At 42.8% G+C, this 26597-nt stretch overlaps 3 protein-coding genes across 4 annotated transcripts in view; all 3 read left to right on the forward strand.

Moving 5' to 3' along the window:
- LOC311365301 (CUGBP Elav-like family member 3) overlaps positions 1 to 3921 on the forward strand; it is a gene marked incomplete at both ends in the record, with an annotated part of 9793 nt that extends 5872 nt beyond the window's left edge. Inside the window, 6 exons of the mRNA XM_084484818.1 lie at positions 501 to 645; positions 1207 to 1356; positions 1707 to 1766; positions 2507 to 2611; positions 3225 to 3368; positions 3794 to 3921. Of these exons, the coding sequence (XP_084340944.1) occupies positions 501 to 645; positions 1207 to 1356; positions 1707 to 1766; positions 2507 to 2611; positions 3225 to 3368; positions 3794 to 3921 (732 nt within the window). The remainder of the gene's footprint in view (positions 1 to 500; positions 646 to 1206; positions 1357 to 1706; positions 1767 to 2506; positions 2612 to 3224; positions 3369 to 3793) is intronic.
- Positions 3922 to 7643: 3722 nt separating this feature from the next.
- On the forward strand, positions 7644 to 22881 carry LOC311364999 (ceramide synthase 2-like). 2 transcript variants are annotated; one of them, XM_084484520.1, is made up of 11 exons: positions 7644 to 8013; positions 12420 to 12602; positions 14169 to 14286; positions 14820 to 14938; positions 16179 to 16236; positions 16729 to 16779; positions 16970 to 17062; positions 18103 to 18231; positions 19213 to 19319; positions 19611 to 19764; positions 20854 to 22881. In XM_084484520.1, exons 2-11 carry the CDS (start codon positions 12421 to 12423, stop codon positions 20998 to 21000), a joined length of 1158 nt encoding a protein of 385 aa, XP_084340646.1. In that variant the 5' UTR covers positions 7644 to 8013; position 12420; the 3' UTR covers positions 21001 to 22881. The 2 variants fall into 2 exon arrangements, with proteins under 2 accessions (XP_084340646.1, XP_084340645.1); XM_084484519.1 differs by having other exon boundaries at positions 7644 to 8009.
- A 1716-nt stretch (positions 22882 to 24597) lies between these two features.
- LOC311365302 (cortexin domain-containing 1 protein) lies at positions 24598 to 25406 on the forward strand (the record flags this gene model as incomplete). The annotated part of the gene is made up of 2 exons (XM_084484819.1): positions 24598 to 24609; positions 25230 to 25406. The coding sequence occupies 2 exons, from the start codon at positions 24598 to 24600 to the stop codon at positions 25404 to 25406; spliced, it is 189 nt and encodes a 62-aa protein (XP_084340945.1).
- Positions 25407 to 26597: the final 1191 nt, after the last annotated feature.

Consider the following 26597-nt stretch of genomic DNA (forward strand, 5'->3'; position numbering starts at 1 on the left):
CACACACACACACACACACACACACACACACACACACACAAACACACAGCCACACACACACATATATACACGCACGCATGCACACACACACACACACACACACACTCACACACACACACATAAGTCTGCCTCTTTGACCAATGAGAGCAGAAACACCCCCTGCGACCCTATGTTGTGAGCGCAGACACAACAAGTCAGCTTCAGCCTTCATTTAAATTCCACATGCATGTGGAGGAGTCACGCAAGGTGACTTTGTCTGCTGGGACACTTCCTTCGTTCTGCTGTTTGATTTATCTCTATTCACATCTCCTTTGCCGCTGTGAAAACTGTCTCTTTTCTTCCCGTTATGCACCTCTATCCTCCCCCGTCATATTCCCTTCACTCCGTCATCCTTCCTCTTTCCTTTCTTCCTCTTCTTCCTTCCCCTCCTCTCTTCCTTGTTATTAATTGTCTCCGCTGTTGTTGTTGTTCTTCCTCTTCTTCTTCTTCTGTGGCTGTAGTTGGTCCAGCAACAGGCACTCGTCGCCCAGTCTGCCTACCTGTCTCCCGTTGCCACGGTTGCGGCCGTGCAGATGCAGCAGTTGGCAGCCCTCAACCCCAGCAGCATCATCGCTACGCCTATCAGCTCCATTGCCCCCTCCTCAGGTAACCCCACCCCCCCACAGCAGAGAGGGAAGGGGAGTGGCTTAACCGTCATCCTCGTCAGTGGCTGAGGCAATCGGGGGAAAGAGAGAGGAGCTGGAATTCAGGCTCAGCGGAGGAAGGCAAACAACTCAACCGACCAATGGAATTCAGTCTGTGGTTTTCTGTTACTGTGTACTTCTTTTATCGTGATGGTGTCTGTATATATATATATATATATATATTTATATTTATATTTATTTAAATAGTTTGCAGATTCCAGCCCGGTTCTGAATCTGTCATGAACAAAACATAAATAAAAAAAGGTTGTTTTATTTGTGGAGAAAAAAAAAGCAGCTTATCCTTATCCAATGCTATCACGTTTAAAAAACGTAGGCAACCTCTTAACTGCTGAAAGTCGTTAACAAGAGCCCTGTGCTGATGTATCACCTCTAGCTCTCAACAAGGCAAAATTTAATTGCAAACATATGTTTACCATTCAGCTGCCATAGGGTTGCTGTACTATTATTACATTATTTGTTTTTCATGTTTTTGACATATTTCTTCCATGTCCCTGTCTTGCAGGTACCAACACCCCTCCCTCTATGGCTGGCACACCCGTCCCTGCTCTGCCTCCACCAATCACACTAAACAACTATGCCTCTGTCGCCGCCCCACCCAATGGGCAGTCAGCGTCTGAAGCCCTGTACACCAATGGGATCCACGCATATCAAGGTAGAGCCACAACCAATGCGTTGAACGGTAACAAATATCAAAATCAACAATATAACGACGACATAACAACAATATCACATGATGGTGAAAATGTGTACCAGTTAAGCGTTTACGAACATTTTAGTCTCCTATTTAACATAAATCTGCATTTTGTTACCGCTACATCCACAGGTTCACGGGCTGTGTGTCTGTGCACAACAGCAAACGCTAATTAGACAATGAAAGCAGTGGTTTGAACTCGATGTGATGCGGAGCATACTAATTTGGCCCAGATAACCTGTCTGACATGAGGCTCAGTGTGTTGTGTGCCACACAGTTGGTGATGATGTGTTTGTCACACGTTCTCACAGCTCAGAGTCCTGTCCTGGACCAATTGCAGCAAGCCTACACTGGCATGCAACACTACACAGGTAATGGGATATATTGGTGTACAGGACGTATTAACAAAGGTACACTCAGGTAATGAGGTGTATAGGCGCACAGGTCGTGTTTATAGCGGTACACTCAGGTAATGACATGTATAGGCCTACAGGTTATATTTGAAAAAGGTACACTAAGGTAATTTGATATATATTGGTGTACAGGTCATATTTACAAAGCTACACACAGGTCATGATGTACATGATGTACATTGGTAACAAATGTACATTGGTAACAAAGGTGTTTAGTGGCAGAATCTATTGTTCACCACTGTCAATGTTGTGGTAAGCACTGACCCGCTTGCAATTTCACACAACAATTCACATTGTTGAAATTACCGATTAACTCCATAAGGATGTTTTGCAACTTGAAAGTATGTTACAAACACGTCATTGGACAAGTCTAATGAACGTAAACGTGAAATGAACGTCCTGTGCCACTAGGTGGCATATGAGGATAGTATCAACTAAGTATGTCGGTAGTAAAAATGTGTTGTATATATATTTAATATAATACATGTGTTGTACATATTATACATATATATATATATATATATCTATATACAGTATGTATATAGATATATACATATATATATATATAATATATAAAGTATACATTTAAATGAATTTCCATTCAAACTATTAAAATTGTACATTTTCTAAACCTTTATGTCTCGAAGTTTAACACGTGTTGAAATTGGTGTTTGTTGTTCTCTCCGTCTCCGCGCCAGCCACCTACCCGGCTGCGTACGGCCTGGTGGGCCAGCCCTTCCCCCACCAACACACCCTCATGGCCCAGCAGCCGCAGCCCCCCCAGCAGCTGCAGCAGAGAGAAGGTTTTAATGCGAATACAATATATACACAAATAAGTTAGTTAATTAATTCGTTTTTTAATTTTTTCTTTAAACCATCCCGTGTGTCGTGTTAGTTCGTGTCGTCGTGTGGTGTGGTTGCCTCCCTGGACCCAATCATCTATTTTGAGTCATTTGTATTTGAGTATCGTGTGGATGGAAAATATGATTAACAACACAAAGTCACACTGCTAACCCTAACCCATGTCACTGTGTACCTGAATATGTGTCAATGCCTTGAAGTATATTTATATAATTATATATATAGTTTAAACAATCCTGAAAATACTGCTACTGTTACAAATGATATAGACATTATTATCCATATTTTATTCAACCGTTTATGAAACAATGCTTCCCCCTAACCCCCCCCCCTTGGATCATTACAATTCTATGTGCATCACTTCTGCATTTTCTTCCATTCAACAAGTGCTTTCATCATTAACCCCATCCTTACACTTTAGTAGCTGCCTCACCTCTAACCCACATGTTCACCTACTGTGCTCCCAACCCTCTCGCTCTCTCTCTCTCTCTCTCTCTCTCTCTCTCTCTCTCTCTCTCTCTCTCTCTCTCTCTCTCCCCCCCCCCCCAACTGCAGGTCCAGAGGGCTGCAACATCTTCATCTACCACCTGCCCCAGGAGTTCACAGACTCTGAGATGCTGCAGATGTTCCTGCCCTTCGGAAACGTCATCTCCGCCAAGGTCTTCGTCGACCGTGCCACCAACCAGAGCAAATGCTTCGGTGAGTCCCAGCAGGAGGGGGTGGGTTGGGGGGGGGGGGTTAAGAGACTGATGTACGGATGTGACGTTGACAACGAGGATGCTGTTAGCTTTGGGAGATGTTCTAGTGTGCTATTCGGATCTGCTCCTATGACAAGCGTCAACGTCCTGCTATTCAGCCATGTGGTCCCAGTAAGATTTCCCCCCCCCCCCAAAAAAAGAAAATGCAAACAATTAAGTAAATTATAAAATATTTCTAGCTACTTAGGATCTTCATTTATGTTCCTGGAAGATTCCCTTCCCCTTACCTACACAACTACTTCTTGTGTTTCTACTATTATTAGCTTCCTTATTCATATTAATATAACTAATAATTATTGTGATTATTATTATTAGTACTAAACCGAGTTTGGCTCTTCTCTTTCCTCCCCTCCGCTTCCTCTCCAGGTTTTGTGAGCTTTGACAACCCCTCGAGTGCCCAGACGGCCATCCAAGCCATGAATGGCTTCCAGATCGGCATGAAGCGACTCAAGGTGCAGCTGAAGAGGCCTAAGGATGCCAACAGACCTTATTGAATGGGGTCAGTGGACTGGGTGAGAGAGATAAACACATACATGAGAGAGAGAGAGAGAGAGAGAGAGAGAGAGAGAGAGAGAGAGAGAGAAAGAGAGAGAGAGAGAGAGAGAGAGAGAGAGAGAGAGGCAGCATGAGCCTGAGAGAGAGAGAGAGAGAGAGAGAGAGAGAGAGAGAGAGAGAAAGGTAGATTGGGAGAAGTGTCGATAAATGGCAGAAGGAAGTGGATTCAATGCCTCCTATTTCAATGATTGTCTGTCTTGTAGCTGGAGCTAAACATTTCTTTACCCTCAGATGAATGTGTGTGAGGGTGGAATATTATAGACGTTATATAAGGATCAGAGAGGATACTTTGTTAACATGTGGGTGGGGTTTTTTAAGCAAAAATCAAAGACATGGGTTAGTAAAGTATAACTCAAATAAATAAATGTTTATCATAGAGTTTGGTATGTGATAGGATTTTAAAAATCCTGTTCGTCATTAATTTTTTTTTTTTTACTTTTTCATTTATTGTTTTCGTCATGTCATTTTCCTGAAAAAAAACCATCACTCTCAAGACTGTCCTGTCCATACATATATGGAGACTGCGTCGCTATGGCTACGGTTGCCTAGCAACCTCTAAAACCTCCCCCTTCCTTCTCACTGCGTTGTAAGTTAATTGGCCTGTGTTGGTTGCTGTGGCGATATTGCCTGTGATGGTTGCCATTAGCAATTTTATTTTGGGCCGTGATTCACCATGGCGACCATGAACTGTGTTTGGTGCGTTGTGAGTTTCCTCTTATTATAATTATTATTTTGCCCTGGTTTTATCCTTGCAAACTACGATCAATAACTGTCACTTTGCCTCCGAAATTGTAAGCAATTGATTATCATGACATGCTCTTCTGTAGTCCTATTAAAGTTGCTTTGCAACTCGAACAAATTACCCATTGGGAATGTACTATTCCATCAAATATGGATTCTTCTGCCTCCACCCTTTGGTTTTTGATTAGTCTGTCTTTGTTTTGTCATGATTATCATTCTTACATATATCCCCGTGTTTAGTTGGTTGGTGTGGTAGTTTCGCTACAATGTGGGGTTTTCGTTTGGTTGTACTCAACTCCACGTGACTTTGTGCCTGAACCTTGTTTTTGTTTATTTTCTCTGTGAATTTGACACTGTAGTAAACGTGTACCCCCTCTAAGCGGTTGACAAGATAGCGTAACACTGTGATGTGTGTACTTGCGTGTGTACATGTGTCTCTGTGAGTGTTGGAAGCCAAAAGAGAGTCGTACAGGGTTTATTGTTTGTGCGTGTGAGTGTTGTCAGTCGTGAACGCATCTCAAAAGAAACATTTTTACGTGACTTGTCTGTGTGTGTGTGTGTGTGTGTGTGCGTGTGTGCGCGTGTGTGCGCGTGTGTGCGTGCGTGCGTGCGTGCGTGCGTGTGTGTGTGTGTGTGTGTGTGTGTGTACAAAGCAAGTTACCACCCATTTTCTAGAAGATTTGGGGTAAAAAATAACTATAAGGTTATTGTGACGTGCGCAACTGGCTGCGAAACTGCCCTCCTCTGTAGGAATTCTGGGTAACTGAGTACAAGTATGAGTACTGTGAAAATACACACCCACCTTCATCAACTGTGTTTTGAGAAATAATCACTAAATAATGGAAATCAATATTCATAAATTAATTAAAAAGAGCACAATACTTCAATGTATTTAAAATGAAGGCATTGAATGCCAGTAAGTAATAGCGATTCCCTGAACGGCCTTTTAAACCACTCATTCTACCTTACCAGAATTCCTACTATGCATGTCCTGAATTGATTTGCCTGCCTATCAATAAAGATGAGTAGGTCTTTCTTGTAAGGATGTGCAGTGGGGCACACACTCTCTGTCCACTGCAGCAGTAAGGGCTGTCAGCGTGTGGTCATCCTGTCCTCTCTGAAGGGTCAGTGTGAGCAAAGTACGTTGCCAACGCTGCTCCCCTTCCTAGAGGCTAACCACACAGTCACTGTGTGTGTGTGTGTGTGTGTGTGTGTGTGTGTGTGTGTGTGTGTGTGTGTGTGTGTGTGTGTACGTGTACGCACGTGTCTCATTCACGTTGTGACGTATAAAATATCCTTTCTCATATCCTTCTCTCCTCTCTCTTTCTAGGACAATGCAGGAGCTCAATTGAGAGAAAGAGAGGAAAAAAAAAAACCCGGCCTTGTTTTCCTCTTGACGTTTTTTATTTTGGTTGTTAGACCAAAGCGCATAGCAGCACAGGAGCAAAACTTCACCATGGAAACCATTATACCCATCAATCCTGTACAACTAAAATACGAGCATCACAGCAGCTACAGTTTTAGGCTCTCCGTGTTTCCCAACCCCCCCCCCCCCCACCTCCGCCATCCCCCCCCCCCCCCCTCCCTGTTGTGTCGAGCCGTTCCAGAGATTTCACCACACGCTCACAGCTGGATCCATTTAGATGATGTACATACGTCTATTGACAAAAATCTACATGTTAAGAAAAAAAAAACATATCAATGGTGTTATTCTACTGAACAGGGTTCTACTGTATAGTGTAATCTGTGGTGTATGGCGTTAGCGAGGCGTCTGATTGGTGGGAGGAGGAGGAGGAGGAGGTCTCATTGGACAAATGAGTAAAAAAAGAAAAGAAAAAAAAAGATAATTAAATTATTCTGTATTCTGATTACCATTGGTAAAATTGTTATGTAGAGTTAGTTTTATTATTTAAAAGTAAATTAAAGAAAAAAACAAGGGATTACATTGTAAAAGAGATTAATTTCCTCTCGCTGTATATACCTAAGTTTCAAAAAGGTGTTTAAGGGCAAATTACCTTGTAAGTTAAGAATCTCTACTGCCACTCATTTTTGTCTGGGGTGGGGAGGGTGGGGATTTTTCTATCTTGATTTTTATGTTTAATTTATTTGTTAATCAATTTGATCAGGGGGAGACATGGCAATTTTATATAATTTGAGAAAATTGGAGATTCCGAATCCTGTGGTCTTCAGGTCAACGGACACTGTTATTGTAGAATTTCAAAATTACATAAATGTACTTATGGAAGTTTAAAAAAACACATTGTTTCTTTATTTATTCTCTACAATTGCTGTTTTAAAACATATGTCTTTAAAGAAAATAAAGTACAATTTAGAAAAAAATGGGGTGCATAAGCTTGTGTGTGTCATTACTGTAATTAGAAATGGATTCCTCACTTATACATTTTGAGGTGGGTGGGTTAGGCCTATATATGCATGTTTTGCAGATAAATCCTATATAGGCACTGTCCCCAACAGGCGGATAAGTATACAATTTAACGCATACATTCCGGTCTAATGAATTTGTACCTGGTCAACCTCTTTCTTTTTTAGAAGCAGTGCTTCTTCAAGCAAGCCATTTTGGTTATTCTGGCTCATGAAGACCAAATACTTCCAAGAGGGTGTCTGCTATCAGCCATCTGCTATAATGAACGTGTAGTCCAATACACCTTCTGTGAGGTTACTATAGTGTGAGAAACGTGCCTGCCTAAGCATATCCCCAACCATTCCATAAAAAAGTGCAATACTACTACGCAGAAACAATGACCACAACCACTACTTCTAGGTGAAATGTTGTTGACCGCAACAGCAGTGAGCCAGGCCAGATGCGTTGAAACATGCCTTGGCCGTTTTGCTAGCCCTAGGCCTCGGAGCGTCGACGTCACTTTAAATAGCCCGGGCTCCGCCCCCTCCTACTCTTCTTCCACTACCGCTCTAACGAACAGCACACCGGCTAAACCCTATCACCACAGCGGTCCGATCCACCAAAGTTTCTTCGAGGGAAGAAGTATAAGTTAAAACGTAAACCTACTATTCGTACGGGAGGCCAGTGTGAATGACGACTACGCATTTTTTTTTTTTGAGAAAGTCTCACAGATGCTAATTTCTCCGGGAATGGAGTGAAGCAGCGGATAGAAAAGGTGGAGCAGAGCGATTGTCAGCTTTTCGGAGGTGGGCAGAACTAATGGCGCGATCCGCGTAACATCTACCGAGGGGACCGACCGAGAGGAGTGGGAAACATCTTCCATCAACACGCACAATAATATCACTACAAACCGCGAGCAGCCAGGTAGGTGCGCAGACTGCACCGTTATATTCTGCACCTCAACGTTACCCACTTTTAATGATCGAAAAAGCAGTGATTTGACGTGGGGTGTGTTAAGGATGTGTGTTAAGGATGTTCACCAATGTCAGTCGATCAGGGACATTGGATTGAAGTTTGATCCAGCCGTTAGCGGTGTGTTCCTGGTGGTCAACAAACAGGAGTTTCTAGATATCTCTTGATAGAGTTCAAGTTAACTTTGGGCTGCCTGTAGGCCTTTGGTTGGACTAATCTCTAAACGTGTTTGTTCAGGAGCACCGCGATAAGCGACCACTGTGAGAACAGAGGAATGATCACCAAACCACAGCGGCCGATCTGAAGCACAACATTAATGATCCTCTGCAAGGGAAGGAAAAAAAGTAAAATGGCCCTTACGTTACAGAATTGTGTACAAGCAAAAGTTTCCACGGGCCCAGAAATGTTTGCAAAGTTGTTTATTTGGATGAGGTCAATCAAAGCTCAAGGGTCTCGTCCCACGATGTGGCGAAGCGTCGCCGCCTGCTGTGGTTTCTGTGTGTAAACGTTAAACCGACTTGTTGGTTGAAGAATATCTTCCTCTAAATTCCGCTAACTGTTACGTCCGGGAGCCTCCCCAATACTTGCGCCATGCTTGCGCACCGAGCTACTCCCTGAAGACGGCTGCGTATATAGCGTAATGCTCTGTTTGGGATCAAAGCTGTTGCCAGTCACGAAATTACGACACTTTTATCATAGCATGACATTTGCCGTACCACTCATATCCCGTCTTACAACACAGGCCTGGTCTGTTGCAAGATCTGCGAGAGGGATCGTGGTGATGCCGCCCGATAGACGTGTAGCTTTGTACGTAGCACCCTGCCTCACGGTACGCTCTGGCTACAGGCGTCCTGTAAATCGTGTAACTATGCATTAATGATAGCCCTATGCTTTCTGGTCGTACCATAATTGGTGAACTAGTGTTTTGTGCTTGAACTTGTTTTTATTTCTTTAAATGATTTAAATAATTGTCAGATCTAAGAAAAATACAAAACATTGGGAGTACTAGATTGGCTTCTGCTGTATAATTTTCAATACGTTACAATTTGGCCCCCACCCAACACACATTCACTATTCAACCACTTTACTACTGGATTTGACCTATTATCCTACTTTCACTCTTTGGTTGCCTAATGTAACCCTGCAAACGATTTCACTTACATATATGTGTAGTTCCATTCTTCACTACTGGCCTACATTTATTTTGAAAATATAAAACATGTTTTTAAGGAATAAACCCTTGATGTGATATTGTCAAAATATTCATTATGTTCTGGACGAAAACGGATCCATCTCTTGTAAAATAGGGTTTGGAATAAGGGGTAGGAGCTCAAGTTGAGCTCCTCGGAGTTTCCCCTGCTTGAACCTGTTCCGGCCAACTGTTCTTTTGACACAAAATCTTCATTGGTGCCAATTTCCCGTCTTGACTACTCCACCACACTCTGTAAGGGTACTTTGAGCTTTATAGTCACCCATCATTAAAAAAGACTTCTGCTTTTGCATCATAAGTAGGCCTATTTGTTAATGTGTGATCTCAGAAGCCCCATAGCTTTCCAGGTCAGATCAACTGACAGCTCACTTTTTCTGTAAAATGGGTGTTTCGTTTCATCCCTTTTATTTTTTCTCTGGTATTTCCTTCATCTCCTTATTGTTGTGAATCTACATCACGGGTTGTACATCACAGCTGCATTCGACGCTCAATACACACTGTATTTACAATGTGAGTGATACAGCAGAGGTAACAGAGCTGGCCAGTGTTGGAGTTGTGAAAAAGTATCACTTTAAAAAATTGTTATCTAATGAACTGCAGTGCCGCCCAAAACATTAACTTTGTTTGCAGAAATGTGCCAGTGGGACCAGGCTTGTATCCGTTTCTTCATAACAAGATTGCAGCTGGTCATAGTCCACACAAACAATCCTTGTTAACCGATTACCAGATCAAGACGTGGCAGACAGTCCACTGGAGGTGATGACCCCATTCTCATGCCAGATAAAAAAAAAATTCTCTCAAGCTAGATAAAATAAGTTATTTTCATGTTCTTTAATGTATTTACTAAGTCACCCCCCCGAGAAAAATAAATCCAAGTTCTACAAGGGTATAATTAAGGAAGACATCTTTCATTATCTGAAGGGATGGAGCCCAGACAATCGACCTTCCAATCAGTAACATGAGCATTATACTTTAAACCATGACAAAATCAACCCACTGGACTTCCTGGATAACAAAGCATGTGACTTGAAAGGTGAAGTTCCATTGAGGGACTGCCAGTGGTGACAGACTGATGTGGTGATGTCATTCCTGGAGCCTTTCACTTCAGCTGTTGTTGCTGGTTAGTGTGAAAGGCCACCTTGCTGTTTCCAAGTGTGTACATAACTGAAGGGTGTTTATATGCCAATCAATTCAGTGGTTGTGTGCCATGATTCTAATATGAAGGAAAATTATATTCAATAGTCTTAGATAAATATGCCTAATATAAACTAAACATGTTCCACCTCCAAAACACATCCTGTTGCATAGCCTGTATTCTTTCCATTCAAATAATTCTGTTCTGATTGGAACTCAAACTCAGGCTTCGGTTACACTGTCTGTCATCTCAATGGCTCTTTTGTAATCGGATGCCCCCCCGATCGGGACATAGGTCTGACGTCCATACTTGACACTTGAACGCTTACTCTGTAGCTGGATCGGTTAATCGCATTTGACTTTTCCGCTAAATTACTTCCTGGTAAATGTATTTGCTGAAAGCAGACTGGGTTGAAGAGGAGCCCTTATATTGTACTCTCTGTTTAACATAGGACGTAGGAGTCAGGCTCGCACCACACGTGCACTGGTCCGGAGACCACAGCGGAGGCGAGCACTACTATGCAAGCGTCACATTACTGAGTGCCCTTTCAGACAGCCTGGATTTCAGTGTATTTTAGCCTGGACCGTAACGCCAGGTATCGCCCCATGCCTACTCCATATAGGCATGGGGCGTGGATTTAATGATGTAGCCTGCCCAGATGGTTTTCCACCCACCCTATGCAATCCGATCAGATTGAGAGTTTGACCACATTGGGATGTGGTCTAGCTCATTGTAGGGACAAGGCTAGGCCTAGGACTAGGCCTACAGGAGTGGCTGACATGATAAAAGAGAGGGGCAGGCTGGGATTAGAGTTTGACTACAGTGACCATTCATGGTTGATTCATCTATGGATTGTTTTGTCAATGATGCATCACCTCTAAAGAGTTGTTAATCATCCATGAAAGGTATATTCAGTATCTATATGGTGTTATTATTAGGAGTTTTTATATGGTTTTTGTAAATGACGAGCCGGAAGCAATGTCGGCAGCCAAGAAAAATATTGATTCGTAAAATATTGTTTTGGAAGCTAGAAGTAGAAAGTGTTATTATGATTATATGTAATAATTATATTGTAATAATTATTATATGTAATAATTATCTTTCTTTCATTCATCATTGCTTTTTTTGTAGAAACGGTCCGACCTGAGGCCATGCCCCAGACATGACCATGGTCGTAAACCGGCCGTTATTTTACCACACCTGGCTATCGAAACACACCTGGTTGGGGTTAAACATACACCCCACTCGTAGATCAAACAGACTGACAAGTTAACATTCCAAAAATGGAAGGACAAGACAAAACGAAGCCACAGTGTGTTACGGTAGAAAGGGTCACCCCTCAAAAACGGGAGTGGTTGACTGGATATAAGAGATGGTTTGGGGATCCCAAGTTACATCTCACTAGGCTCACGCATACGCGGTAGTGAGACAGTGATGCATTCTTTTGCCTGGAGGTCCCATGTCTTCTCACGTCTCTGATCTGCCTATTGGTCGTCCACATGTCCCTTTTTTAAAACTGTGTCCTGCTACTCCTGCATATGGACTGCTGCCTTATACTAACAACCCGTGTCGAGGCTGGTGGCTCTTGATATCAGTGTGGATTGTGGACGTGGTCAATGCCTGTTTTGGTCCATTTAACATTTTAAATCTTCCCACCCGACACCCATGTATGAGATCCTGTTTTATGCTTTCTTTCACTGCTTCTAGGGGGACATTTTCCTTTCCAGTTGGTTAAATGATTGCTTCAGATTGCATTGCAATAAAGAGCTTTACTTAAGGCTCTCCTGACGTGTGTGTGTGTGTGTGTGTGTGTGTGTGTGTGTGTGTGTGTGTGTGTGTGTGTGTGTGTGTGTGTGTGTGTGTGTGTGTGTGTGTGTGTGTGTGTGTGTGTGTGTGTGTGTGTGTGTGTGTGTGTGTGTGTGTGTGTCCGCATATATATAATATGTGTGTGTCTTTTGGGACAAGCATGAGGGGGGTTCAATGTTTTATTGAAAGGACTCCTCTCTCTGGGTTCCAGGATGTTGTCCACGTTGTCGCAGCTCAGAGAGCTAATATGGCAGGACTGGATTTGGTTCCCCCCTGGGCTGGGCTGGGCCGACCTGCAGGACCATGACGGCAAGGTGTACCCCAAGATGGGGGACCTGTGGTTCACCCTCCCCGTTGCCCTGTGCTTCCTGCTGATCCGGCAGGTCTTTGAAAGGTAGGTTCAGAACACACCAAACAAATAGTCTGTGGTGTTTAAAGCACTAGAAAGTCAAAATAGGGTAAAAAAAAATCCATCGACTATCAAGTAGCTCAAATAAAATGTTTTGATGTATCAAAAGTCTTTATCTGCGTTATAATGTAGGTATGATTCAAAACGAAAGGTGTGTGTGTGTGCGTGTGCGTGCGTGCGTGCGTGCGTGCTTACAGGCACGGTTGTATTTTTCAATAAGTGAAGTACAGATACTCAAAACATTTCAAACCATAGATGGAAGGAACCATGGAATATTTGTTAATATAAGATGTCTTAACATTATTCTGATGTATTTAGTTTTGTTTAAAATGGATCAGCACAGTACAGAGTAAAGAAGTAATGCAGAGCTATACCAAAAAGAACAACCAGGACACACAATGCCAAGCTACACACATGTGCAAATGTATGCTTGTCAGCTGAAAGGAAGTCATAAAGGCCATAAGATAAAATTCAAGGCCAGAGACAGCAGAGCAGCTTTTATCAGACTTTTTCAATTGGTTTCGAAAGAGCTGACAGAGCTGCAGCTGCTCAGATCATCAGTCATCATCAGGGTGATCCAGTGATTAGTGGCTTTCACATAAATGCTGATTGTCCAAATGCAGACTTTCACAAGGCTAGGAAGACCTATTGCTAATAGTGATGTGTGATTCATGAACGATTTGTTCAAAAATAACAAATCTTTTGTTTGATCCGGTACCTTTTTGATCCGTATCAGCGAGTGGATCGTTCATTTCGTTCTGTTTTGGGCATGCATATCACTTTAAAGGGACCATTTTTCTTAAATGTGGGTACTAAAGTAGATCCTCAGACACATTGGTTCTTCATGGGTCAAAATATACCTAATTATTCAATGATTATGAAAATGAGAATGCTGGCTGTATTGTGTACCATTTGTCTATTTGTATGCTTAAAAAAATAATTTTAACCTAGCCCCTTACGTCTTCACTGTTTTACCATAAATAACCCAGTATAGGACACAAGAACATTACACTACCGTATATGACACGCATTATTTCTATGCGCAAATGAACGATCCGACTCAAAGATTCGTCCATTTGAATGAACGGGATTCGAAGATCCGAGTGCGATAAAACATCCGAACTTTGCAGCACTAATTGCTAAAGCTAGCAAGCTAGTCATGTGTTTTGGGGGAGTGGCTTCGCAGGGAGGCCTGAAGGGAGGGGCGGGCGGGAAATCGCCTACCAAACCTTTAAGAGCTGTAACAAGGTATTTATACTTTGTAACCTTACACTACTGTAAATAATAAGCAAAGAACCCCCAGGCAGGGGTTAACTGTTTGTGCCACACTTTTGCAGTTATGCAAACCCCCCCCCACTCACGGGTTTGTTACCAGTGTGTTTTTCCAGTGTGTTTCTTTGCCTAGTGTAATATGTTGAGCTCGCTCAGTGTTTGTCATGGGGCTTTTGTCTGACGAGTAAAACCGGGAGTTTCCTTCCATTAAAGTAAATAAGGAATCTAGCCCTTAGGGGCAGCACACTGCCGCCTCTTGACAGCTCCTCTGCATTTCAGGATGGTGGGCACCCCTGTGGCCGGCCTGCTCGGCGTGAAGGACAAACACAGAGTCAGCGCCGCACCCAATCCCGCCCTGGAGGCGTACTTCTGTCGCACATCAAAGCACCCCCAGCAGGTTGGTGGGGGAGGGGGACGGTGGTGGTGGTGGTAGTAGTGGGAAGGGGGTGGGGGGTGTTCATAATGGCAGGATGTCTTGTTGAATCACACTCGAGGCTAGGGATTTGGGCAGGGTTTTTTTTATTTTTATTTATCACAACCTACTACAGGTTAGACAAAATAGGGACAGGGGACAAGAGAACCCTCTATAACCCACACAAAGTCTAACACACACCTGGCTAGGAAAGATACTATAAGTTTCACATGCACCGGATCACGGTGTGCTCTTCCGAAGCAGAACCTCCTCGGAGGCGAAGCTCCGGACGACCTCAGCGCTGTTGGGGGACGTAGAATATTCGATCTCTCATGCTTTATGAATCAGTATTAGTTTGCCACTTTACTCAATAAATCCGAGGCCCTCGTGCTGACAGACTTTATTACCTCTCCGTCTCATTTTATCTGGTCAAGTAACTAGGCAGACTGTTTTTCCCAACACGGTTGACCCCGGTTTCATTTGTCTTGTTTTGCGTCTGTGTGTCTTTTGGCTGCCAGAGCTGCATAGAGAGTTTGAGCAAGCAGTCGGGGTACTCGGCCCGTCAGGTCCAGAGGTGGTTCCGGCGGAGGAGGAACCATGACCGGCCCAGTAAGGTCAAGAAGTTCCAGGAGGCCAGGTAAAAGAGGAAAATCGGTCAAGGCTTTAATCAATGACGTCTTTCTTACACTTATCTGCAGGATGAACAAAGTGTTCTATCCACAAACTGATTTGAGAAGTTTAGTCTGATAGTTATGCTTTTAATTTTAACCACAGCTGTCATGGCAACGATAGAATGATTCAGGTTTTGAGGGCCTTTCTTTTACACATTTTCATAAGATATCACTATTTCTTTTAGATCATTTTGAAAAGAAATGTGATGCAAATTGCTTTTAATATAGCCACTGTTAATCGTTTACTAATTATTGATTAGGATATTGTTGCCGAACAAATGAACATAGTAATATACATGGCTATATGGAGTGTATTGAGTAACAAAACATTTTATTTTTTTTAAAAGGGCTATGCCGAGGTATCCGTAATTGTAGTTTGCCTGTCTTACCAAGATTCAGAAGCATCATTGTGCGTCCAGAGGTACGAGGTTCGAGTGCGCTGGGTTAGCATTCGCTTTCCGTTAGTGGTTTTCATCCACTTGCAGAGTTAAAGTAGCCTATTCTTTTGACTACTTTCCAAAGATTTCCAATGTACTCAAAATAGTTGCTTATTCATAACTCTTTTGAAAGTAATTAAGTGTATTCCCCTCTCATGAACCGGAGCTAGGCTACTGTCGACTTATAGGTCAGCCTCTATAAGATACTCTCTCCTAGAGACAAGAGGACAATCTCCCAGGTATTGTTGCTTAAACCAGGTGGAAACTGTAAAAAGGACCTAAGGACATCTTTTGTCAACGTTTTGGAGAATGGGGGGATAACGTCATTTTCCTCATTCAAAATGTAAGTGTCCTCGGTCTGTTAGCAGCTGTTCCCACCACAGTTGGTTGGTGGGGAGATCTCTGAACGTCTTGTATCGGCAGACTAAGGCTACTGTAACTGCCGAGTTAAAGTCAATAGAAGCGGCAAACAGAAAGCATTTGCCAACCAAAGGAACTCTCCTTCTGGACGCACAAAAATGTGTCTGGAATTTAACAACTCGTCTTAACCCGTTACCCAGTCAAGACAGGCAAAGAAAATGTATCTCGGGTAAATTGACTTTTAGAGGACGTTGAGTGTCCGCTGATGAGGTGCTGTTTTGTGTCAGATTGCTGTTTCCTTCACAACCATGCTACCTCCTTTACTTCCCACAAGCCAACTGGTTCTGTTGTGCGCGTTGCTTTTGCTTTGTCCTTTTTTTTTCTGAGGTTGCTGTTCATTCTTTTACAGTTGGAGATTTACATTTTACCTTATTGCTTTCTTTGCTGGCCTGTGGGCTCTTATTGATGTGAGTATTGCCTTGTTTTAAGCCTCTACAATTGTGTTGTCATCATTTTTCTAAAAGGGGTTAAATGCATTTTAAGCCCCTCTGTTAATGGATAAATGTTGAGTTAAGATTCTTAATGTTCTCCATATCTAATGGAGAAATGCATTCTGGTGACTGGAAGATTGATTCTCAATGACCACAAATCATACACATTTCTGAGTGCATCTTGGAAAAGCTATATTTCTTCACACCCCATCTACAAACAAATGCATTCACCAACATTGATTGTCAAAGTATAGTCACTTGAGGCAAGAACGAGAAAAGCTTATGTGTAATTGAGTTTAAAACAGGATAATGAGAAAGTTTGAATCCCCTTAGGGCATGGTACACCATGAGCAAGAAAATAGTTTGTTTTGTAATGTGTTCAGCTCATGTGGAGATGAGGGTTCACTTATAATCCCTTTGATCGTAAAATCAGATTATTAATAATCGCTCCCCTCATTTCTCTCACAGAAACCATGGTTTTGGGACATGAAGGAGATGTGGAACGGCTTCCCTAAAATGGTATGGCAGCTTTCTTGAACATACCCCCTTTATTTTTTAACCCCCCTTTTACTTGTAAATCCAAAGTCTGCAAAAAAAATACATTTCAACTTTAATTTCCAATGGTCATGAGGTGGCAGTGATACTTTCTTACTGACTAATGTTTACTGGTGTCGTAATGAGAAGTAATGCATTATTGTCCTCTCTGCAGCCACTGCTCCCCTCCCAGTACTGGTATTACATGTTGGAGCTGGGCTTCTACGTCTCATTGCTTTTAAGCGTGGCAACGGACGTCAAGCGCAAAGTAAGTGAAGAAAAGGCCCACTTTCACAAGCTACAACACAACAACAACAACAAAAAAACACTTCCATTAGGATAAATCTCAACCGATTTCAGGCATCCGTTCTGTGAAATAAGCCAAAGTGCTTGGGCGGTTGTGTATTTGCGGTTGGGATGTAGTGAAGTATTTTCTCAAAAGGCCTGCAATGAACTGAGCAAGCGAGCGAGCCATCAGCCATGTAGATGTCGTAAAAGTTAATGGCGCCACTCTGCCACCGTTTCGTCTCCTATGTCCTGGATATCAATAACATTCTCAGGGCTATGGCTGAAGAGACACCGCTGCGCCCCGTGGCCGTGGGCTTATCATCTAGTTACCCATTGGCTTCGCTTGCAGACGAGGCCCCCCCGACCTTGCCGCGGTGGGTTTAGAAGTAGCGTTGGAGGACGCAGCAGCTATCGTAATCGGGTAACTTGTAACGGGAATCAACGTAGCAGAACTCCTCTAACTGAACGAGTGGCCGGCCCTCTCCCCACCTTGCTGAGCACACTTGTAAAACGAAGCCAGCTTCTGAAGGGAAACCAGGAGGCAGTGGCTGGATCTACCTGCCTGGTGCTTTTGTAACACGATTTAACAAAAGCAAATAAAAGGTTCTGATCTCAATGGTCCTGCTGAACTGTGGGTGGGGTTTGCTCTGGAGGGCTACAGTGAAAAGCCTGTGGAGTTGTGAACGGCTCGCTTTTCACAGATGGGGTATCATTAGCATTTTTTTGAGGCATTGTTTCCTGCTCCTTTTGTGTTTTTGTTGTTTACCCTTCTTACTGGGATCTTGTTTCCAACGTGGTGCAGCAAAAGCCTGCACTTTTACTTTGGTACTTCCTGCAAGGCGTTAATCCTTTCTAAGACGAATGTGAATGCCAAACTCAACTCAACACTATTGATCAACAAGTGACACAATAATTATTTATTTAAACACTGCTTTTTTTTTTTCTTGCTTTTTTTTAAGATTCAAAGTCTTGTGTGTTTTGTTTTGTTGATGGTGTGTCCTGCTGTGTGCTTCTCCTCAGGATTTCAAAGAGCAGATCGTTCACCATGTGGCCACAATCCTCCTCATCAGCTTCTCCTGGCTGGTGAATTACATCCGGGCTGGGACGCTGATCATGTTGGTGCACGACACATCCGACTCCCTCATGGAGGTAGGGTGTGTGTGTGTGTGTGTGTGTGTGTGTGTGTGTGTGTGTGTGTGTGTGTGTGTGTGTGTGTGTGTGTGTGTGTGTGTGTGTGTGTGTGTGTGTGTGTGTGTGTGTGTGTGTGTGTGTGTGTGTGTGTGGTTCAACAATAAACTGCCAACCCTAGCTTATTGACCAGGGCTGGTTTGCATCTGACACTGTTCTTTACATTCAAAAGGCAAAGCGTATTGATTAGGCGTCGTATCTCCTGAACCTATAAACATTAGTGATCAATTTGTATAGATAAAGGGAACCCTCTATGAACCCTTGTTAAGGAATTAGCAGAACAAGGTCATACAGATAAGAATGCAATGATAATGATTGTGAAATTAGTTGTTTGACTTGCCTTCTGAAGTTGCTAACATCTGATTGAAATGAGTTAACAACTTTGACGGTGACTCAATGGCAGTTACAGTAGAAAGTAGCACTATGGACCACAATTTTATCACCTTCGTCCATGTGTGCTTTTACAATTGATCTGGGGCGGCATGTGGCTCAGGAGGTAGAGTGGGTTGGCTGCTCACTGGAAGGTTGCTAGTTCGATCCCTTGCTAGCGAGTGTCGAGGTGTCCCAGAGCAAGACACCTTACCCTCACTGCTCCCGACGAGCTGACTGTTGCCTTGCATGGTGGACACCACCGTCGGTGCATGAATGTGTGCATGAATGGGTGAATTTGAGGCAATATTGTTAAGCGCTTTGAGTGGCCACTGATTAGCAAAGAGCTATATAAATGCAGTCCATTTACCATCACACTGGACGGCACTGTTCCATCCATATGGTGCAGAGATGCATGAGTCTTAATGGGGATTAAAGTGTATAAAATATGGCCTCATAGTGCTCCAGTCCCTTATTTACAATCCTGCAGATCTCAGAGGTATGACCTCTAGAGGGCAACCACCAGAAAGTGACCCTCCTCCTGCTTCTCTTCTTCTGCTCTTTTTATTAAAGTCTGCCAAGATCTTCAACTACGCAGGATGGAGAAGAACCTGCAACTTCTTCTTCACCATGTTTGCTGCAGTATTCATCGTGACCCGTCTGGTCATCCTCCCCTTCTGGTAGGGAGAGCACCTTGTTCACACTTTATCTGAATGATGTTTTGCCTTTTTTTGTGTGATTATTGCCATCGATCGCATGCCTCCTGTGAGCTGCCCACATCCTATATGGAAAACAAAGAGGAAGAGAAAGAACAGTAACATTATCTAGGAGCTGCCAATAATCAGGCGTTGCTTCACAGGCCCTTTTGTCTTGTCGTGTCAATGGGCTTTTTGACTGGCCCATGTAGGTTGGTTCTGACTGGGCCTCTCTGTTCTGTGTCCACCCCCCCCCCCCCCCCCGCCCCTTACCAGGATCATACACACAACGTGGGTGTACCCCCTGACCCTCTACCCCGCCTTCCCCGGCTTCTACTTCTTCAACGGCTTGCTGGTCGTGCTACAGTGTCTGCACGTCTTCTGGGCCATCCTCATCCTGCGTATGGTCGTCAAGTTCCTGCCGGGAAACGTGAGAAACGCTGCCCTTTTCCCTCGTTTTTTTCACTCTTGAGTAGTTTTTGTTCCCATGGAACCACGGTATGCAAGCCCTTAATAAATATGTACATTGCATGGTGTGTGCGTTTTGTACATAGAGCCACACCTTATTATAATTAGAGGCGCGATACTTTCTAGGGTCGTCTCCCTAGCCCTTGACAAGATGAGTGCATGATGTTTTTAAATTGCAATACAGCATTTATTTATCCTTTGTATTTGGCAAATGAAGTTTGCCAACGCTTGGAGTCAATTTGGTTGGTTTTTAGTTTGCTAGCTAAGGTTAACGCTTCTGTTTGCTTTTGTGAGTGTTGGCAATGGCTCAGGTTAAACTGAGATGAACTATGGACTATCTGGGCTAAGCATTTATTCATGGGTTTATCATTGCATATGCAACAGGTCCAGTTCTGGTTGATATCAAACACTACTATGATCTTTCATTTTGAATGGTTTACTATCCAAAGGTTTATCATCAAAATTTGTTTAAAGCTGCTATATAGATAGATAGATAGATATCTAGATATCTAGATTGATATGATATGCACGCAATTAATTATTATTATTAAAGTAAAAGAGGGGTTAAAAAGAGCAAGATTTTGGAACTTAACATCAGAAAATCAATCTCCTCCATAACTACTGCAATCATGCACCTGGGATTGACAGGCAAGATGGATTCCCTGAAGTGATATACCCTGATTGGTCAGAAATGCCCTCAGTAGTCAGAAAACAAAATCATCTCCTTCAGAGGCAGGCACATCACATTTGAGACACATATTCTCACGTGCCATTTTAATCACTAACTAGATAAGGCACTTTGAACTAATTGCACTCAAAGTGTTTTAAGTGTTGGTAATATGTGGTCTCCAACATTGTGCCCGTTGGCGATCCACGTCAGATAGAAGGTGGCCAGCCTGCACGTATTGCAGGGCTCACTTGTAAAATAGATACCTATCTCAATGGGATTTCTCCCTGGTTAAAAAAAGGTTAAATAAATAAAAATAAAAACGTATTGTAAACATGGCCAATCCTAACCCCACGCTTTTAAACCCTCCTCGTCCAATCACAGCACATCGTGGCGGATGAGAGGAGCGACCACGAGGAGAGCGAGACTGAAGATGAGGACGCGGACCACAGCAGGAAGGAATTGTCCAAGAATGGCCACGCACAAAACGGCCACACGCCACTGAACAACAACCACGGCAAGATGGAGTGACTTGGCCGAGGGGAGGAGCCGAGGGAAAGGACACATCGGACTGAAAAATGGCGCCTTAACATCAAGCCTGCAATTGAAGGCCAAAGATCGGGAGAAATGGTTTGTTTGCAATGGTCAGGCATGCATTCCCCCCCCCATCCCTCTCACTCACACACACACACACACACACACACACACACACACACACACACACACACACACACACACACACACACACACACACACACACACACACACACACACACACACACACACACACACACACACACACACACACAAAAAGCAACTGCATACACTCTTTGTGATATCAATAATACTAGTGAGTCTGAATTCCAAATGCTCCTTTTTTTTGTTTTGTTTAGAAAAGCCATGTAGTACATCGGAACTACTCTTTAGATCACAGTAAAACAAAACAAAGACACAAACTGTCTGCGGTGGAAAGCGAGCAGTGGCAAAAAAAAAAGACTGTCAAAAGATTTGGTTTCTTTATCGTTGTAACATAGTGTTTCATGTTATCAAAACTCTCCTTTTTCGAGGGTGTCCTCAAAGTTTTCAACGGAGGACGTCGTCCAGTCCACCCTGGGGTCTTCCCCCCCCGACTCGTAGCGTCCTGTTCTCTGTAACTGAGAACAGTTCTTTGGGGGGAGGGGGGGTTTACAGTCCTTAAAACATTTCTGCTGCCTTTCTCGTCCGTTTGAGTCAATTTTTTTCAGCTTAACGAAAATGAGTGTGAATGAGACTAAAAAGAATGAAATAAGAGTGTGATGTTTTCACTCAAGTCGACCACGTGGCATGTCTAGTCCAGTGCCATGTAGTGAGCACTACCACAGCCATAAAACGATGAGGTACTGTCTGTGGACCATAAATATGTGTAGCTGGGTAAGGGGGTGATTTACCAAAACCTGAGCAGGTATACTGTATAAATAAATTAATCTAGAGCCATGTTAACTGATGAAAATATTTTTAATTGTTTCGAAAGGTGAGCAAAGTGTGAGCCCGCTACGTTAGCTTAGCAACCTGTGTTGGAATTGACGTGTGGATCCTTGTCTTTTTGGGGAAGCGCAAAGTCAACAGCTTGAAAGCTTTTTAAATCCTTTTATTTTTGTTTATCGTTGCCTTAGTTGTATGATTTTATTACTGTTGTATGTTGTAACTTGCTTTAAATCCAGTCATCTAAACAATTGAGAGTAAACTGTTCTTCGTGATCAATAATCATTTATTCTTTCTTCAAATGTCCAACTGTGTTTTTTTATTTTCTTTAATCAGTGTTAATTTGCCTTTCCATCCAAAGAAGCACTTTACGGGTTTCCTTTTTTTGGATCAAATTTGACATAGCATACAAATGGCATGTTCAATAACACCATGTGATTCAAACTCAAACCACATCCACTCTGTGTTTAGACTGGGCTGGATTATGATTTAAGTTTACAGTTTTTTGTTTTCATATTTATTTTGTCCAATGTTAACATCACAAAATATTATTCCTCTTGCTGCAATTCTGTTTCACAAGACAGGCTTAAATATTCATCTAAAATGTAAGCAAACTATTTTGTACATGTCCGTAGTCATTTGCAAGTGCCTTTAGCTTGGTTTAAAGCTTTATGTGTTAAAAAGAAATTGAGATTGTATAGAGATTACTCTAATCAAAATCGTCAATCTTTGAAATGTTTTCTATTACAAAATCTTATATCCTAACTTGTCACACACACTTTGCACTGTAATGCCATGGCCCAATTGTAATATTATTTGTTTGCCAATACCTGCAATGACCCAATGTGTGTTAAATGTGGCTCCCTCTCAAAACTTTATCTTCTGCAATAGTGTTTTTATTTTGTAATTTGCCATGTTGCCGACTTATAAGATAAACAATATTGTAGATAACATTTGTGTCCTTGGTTCATTCTTTTGTCTGTTATCAAAGGTATGATTATTTTTTTGGTTGTCAAAACTGCAATTTGATTGTTTGGAAATTACTGCCATTATTTCGGACTTGGTTTAAGTTGTATTGGTATGTAGGTGTATCAAATTACATACATTTTGATGACAATGTAAAAATACAAGGACAGGTTTTTGACTGGTTGCCTTATCAACGGGCCTTAACTTAAGCATTTAACTCAAGTATTCTTTGGTGGTTGTGTGAACGTTAAACGTTTGTTGGTTTATGCTGCCTGTTTAATTAGCCTGGAGTTTAACAGGCAGTCTGGATTTGACTTTTTTAAAGCCTTGTTGATACCTATGCCTGTAGCAATAACGATAAAGCGTCTCCTTAATGGGGCCTGGTGAAGATAGGATTTCATAGCTCAAAAGTTGTAAAGAAATTGTCCCAAGTGTCAAGTGACCATTTGTGAAGTCCCTCTGCCAAAACAGGACCAAATAAATATTTTTCCCAGCAGGCGTGTGTGTTTAACGGCAGGGGACGTGCTACCCGCGGGGAAGGAAAGCAAACCGGCGACCACGATAACGTTAGATGACTGTTCTTGTTTTCACCGTTGTAGATAGGACCCACTTGTATTTGAGAGCTATTGCATGTCTGATGGTAAAGTCGTCAACTTAAAGTTGTCTACTTAAAAACGACAGAAGATGGAGATAGGAGGATTTGTTACTTTGTTTACTGCTGGATAATTGTGCATGGTTGCATATTTGAATGGACATCCTTCAGTTAAATGTGTTCCCTCTTGGTATCCATGCCAAAAGTAGCTATACAAATCTTCTATTATTTATTTCGCTCTTCCCCCGCTTCTTTTCTGTACCTTTTGGCTGCCACCTAAAATCCCTTTTGGTTAATTGCATATGGTGCCGGATCACTTTACTCCAGTACTCTTGGCCTTCGCTCTGACTGTTCCTCAACTCCGGCAGCCAAACCAGCAACAATCTCCATTCTAAATTGGCGGGGTCGATTTCCTCTCTGCTCGCGCCTCCGCAATTTGATTGCTAATGCGTCTCCGATTTCCTCGTGTCCTGCGGGTGGACTTTCCTTGTCACCCCCAACCAACCCCTGTCTCAGCCTCCCTAACCCCCCCCCCCCCTTACCGCTCCTCCCCCTAAATCTTTGCCTGCATCATGCTATGGTTTCCCCTTCATCATTAGCTGTGTCTTCACCCTTGCATGATTAGGGTGCTCAGTGTCGCGGACGGCGGTCTGAATTATGCCCGTGTGAGTATAGTAATGGGTCCCCTCTGACAGCAAGACAAAGGCCAGCCGGGGGTGTGTGATTCGCTCGTGGACAGTGCGGGGACGTTATTCAATTCCTGCTAAAGTATTAATAAAGGTTTTACACGCCAGGGGGAGGTTGACTGATGCTACGCAAGGTCCAAGTGCACGGCTGTGAACCATGGGGATTGAGCATGGGAACGTGCACAGGGCTGTGCGTGTGTGAGGGTATTTTGTGGGCTGCTTGTTTTTTCCTTTTGGTCACTCGAGGCGGAAGTGGGGTGGTGGGGGAGTTTTGGCACACAAGATGATTGTCTGTTTTATGTAACTCTAGTCAGTAGGATGCAGTGGCGATAAGGTGAGCAAGAGACATGAGATGAAGGCAGCTCGGACAGGTGGGGGGAATGGAATGTTAGCAGGCGTGAAGAGCGAAGCACTTCTAACACGATGACCACACTGGTAAGGGAGATGATGACCATGTTTTGCCCTTTCCCATGTTATGTATTCGATTTTTCTTCATTGTTTTATGATGAATTGTTATTTTACCCCTAGTTTGCTCTTTGTGTTGCTTTTGTCCCAAAGATTGAGCAGTAGTATAGTAGTAGTGTAGTAGTGTAGTTGAAATGTTTCTGACATGTGGTTGGCATGTTTCAATAATGAGGGAAAGGCTTTGTCCCTGAACCGTATTCACTATTGTCCATATCGTGTGATAGTAAATCGTTTGTTTTCTAAATGTGAAAGTTTGGTCCAACTGGGTGAGATCTACATTTTGACCATCATTTTTCCTCACAGGCAACTTGGACTCAAGATGAACCAGCCTCATGCAATATGACCTAAGACACTAATAGCCTCTACGGTTACATGCGCATCATCAGTGATTTTACAAGCCCCTTGTCACGTTGTCTGCTCTGTTTTGTTAGCTGAGGCTCCATAGCGCTTCAGCCATCGTCAAGCTCCACTGAAACGTGCATATCTTGGGGCAGAACACCCACCTGCTTTCCCCCCACAAAAAGAAGACCAACGCTTCTATGAGAAGTTAGGCTCATCCTCGCCATTACTCGCGACGCCTCATGGAGCAGGCCAATCGTCCACCATTGGCCCCGCTGGAAGTGGACGTGGACCTGGGGTTTGCCCTCTTCTTCCTGTTTCTTCTGTGCTTCTTCCTCCTGGTGACTATCGTGCGCTGCGCTCAGACAGTCGTGGACCCTTACGGCTCCATCTCGACCTCCACCTATCAGGAAGAGCAGATCACCTGAGAGAGACGTGCAGGACTAGAATAACTGTTTGTGTGTGTGTGTGTGTGTGTTTAATGGGATCTCAAACTGCCTACTCTGATATGGTGTGCTTGTGACATGTTGATCTTTGACTCAAGAAGTCATATAATGAATGATAGACTCTTTAGTGTAGTCCTTATTCAGGGAGGTTGGAGAAGAACGACTGATGACGGTAACCAATCTGACTATTGGACTTTTTTAATTCTTTCATCTTGGTGAGTTAATCACCTGTAAATAGGCTTCTTTGTCTTATAGATCCTGCTAATGACAAGCTAACATTTGTGTTGTGTTAGATAATGTAGAAAGACCACTTTTGGATGAATGCTGTCTATAGCCTATGTTGTGAAGTATTTCTTTAAAAATGGGAATACTGTAAATGAGCATTATGATTGTAAGTTTATATGACTAGTTTTTTCAATAAATGGATGACCATACTTTTATATAAAAATAAAAAATCTATTTATTTAATATACTTTTGTTGGGCCTGTTTGGAAATGTTGCAGGGAAGCAATATTTAACATACGAATATGAATAATTGAACTAAAGGTAGCCTTGCTGTTTTGGCAGACATAAATTGTATTTTATCTGCATTAAATAATTAAGGCCCTTTGGCCATAGAGGGGTTGCCCTATGACCAACTGGACCCCTGGCAGCCGCGACGGAGTCGAACAAAAACCGTCACAATTTGACACCTGCTACCTGTGCCGTATACGGCTTTGCAAAAGTTATCTCCTGATAAAAACCTACATTTAAAGCAAACTCAACAACTTTAACTTCTGGGTAAACTGTCTGAAAGGGCCAGCACTCCGGGTGGGTGTCGTGCACTAAGTGATACAGCTGCTTAGCCAGATCCCAGTCATTTAACTAGCAAATACAGAGTCATGTCATGTCCCTGGTCTGGTAGAAGCAAAGTTCTCTTTTTTTATTATTTTTTTAAACCTTTTTTTATTTTCATTTATTACCAGTTTTATTTCAATAATTTTGGCGGACCGTCAGGTTTCGGCAGGGCGCCTGTCAGCAGCCCGCACTACAGGGTCTGATGGATCACTTTATCAACGGTAAGGGTGCACTTTGTGTTTGTTTGTTTTCTTTACAGTTTGAATTAACTGCCTAACTAAGAGTGTATTTGCGCTGTTGTTTACCTAGTATCCGTTAGGTGAGCCTTACGTTCGG

Source organism: Micromesistius poutassou (genome assembly GCF_964030765.1).
Source record: "Micromesistius poutassou genome assembly, chromosome: 20".
Lineage (NCBI taxonomy): Eukaryota > Metazoa > Chordata > Actinopteri > Gadiformes > Gadidae > Micromesistius > Micromesistius poutassou.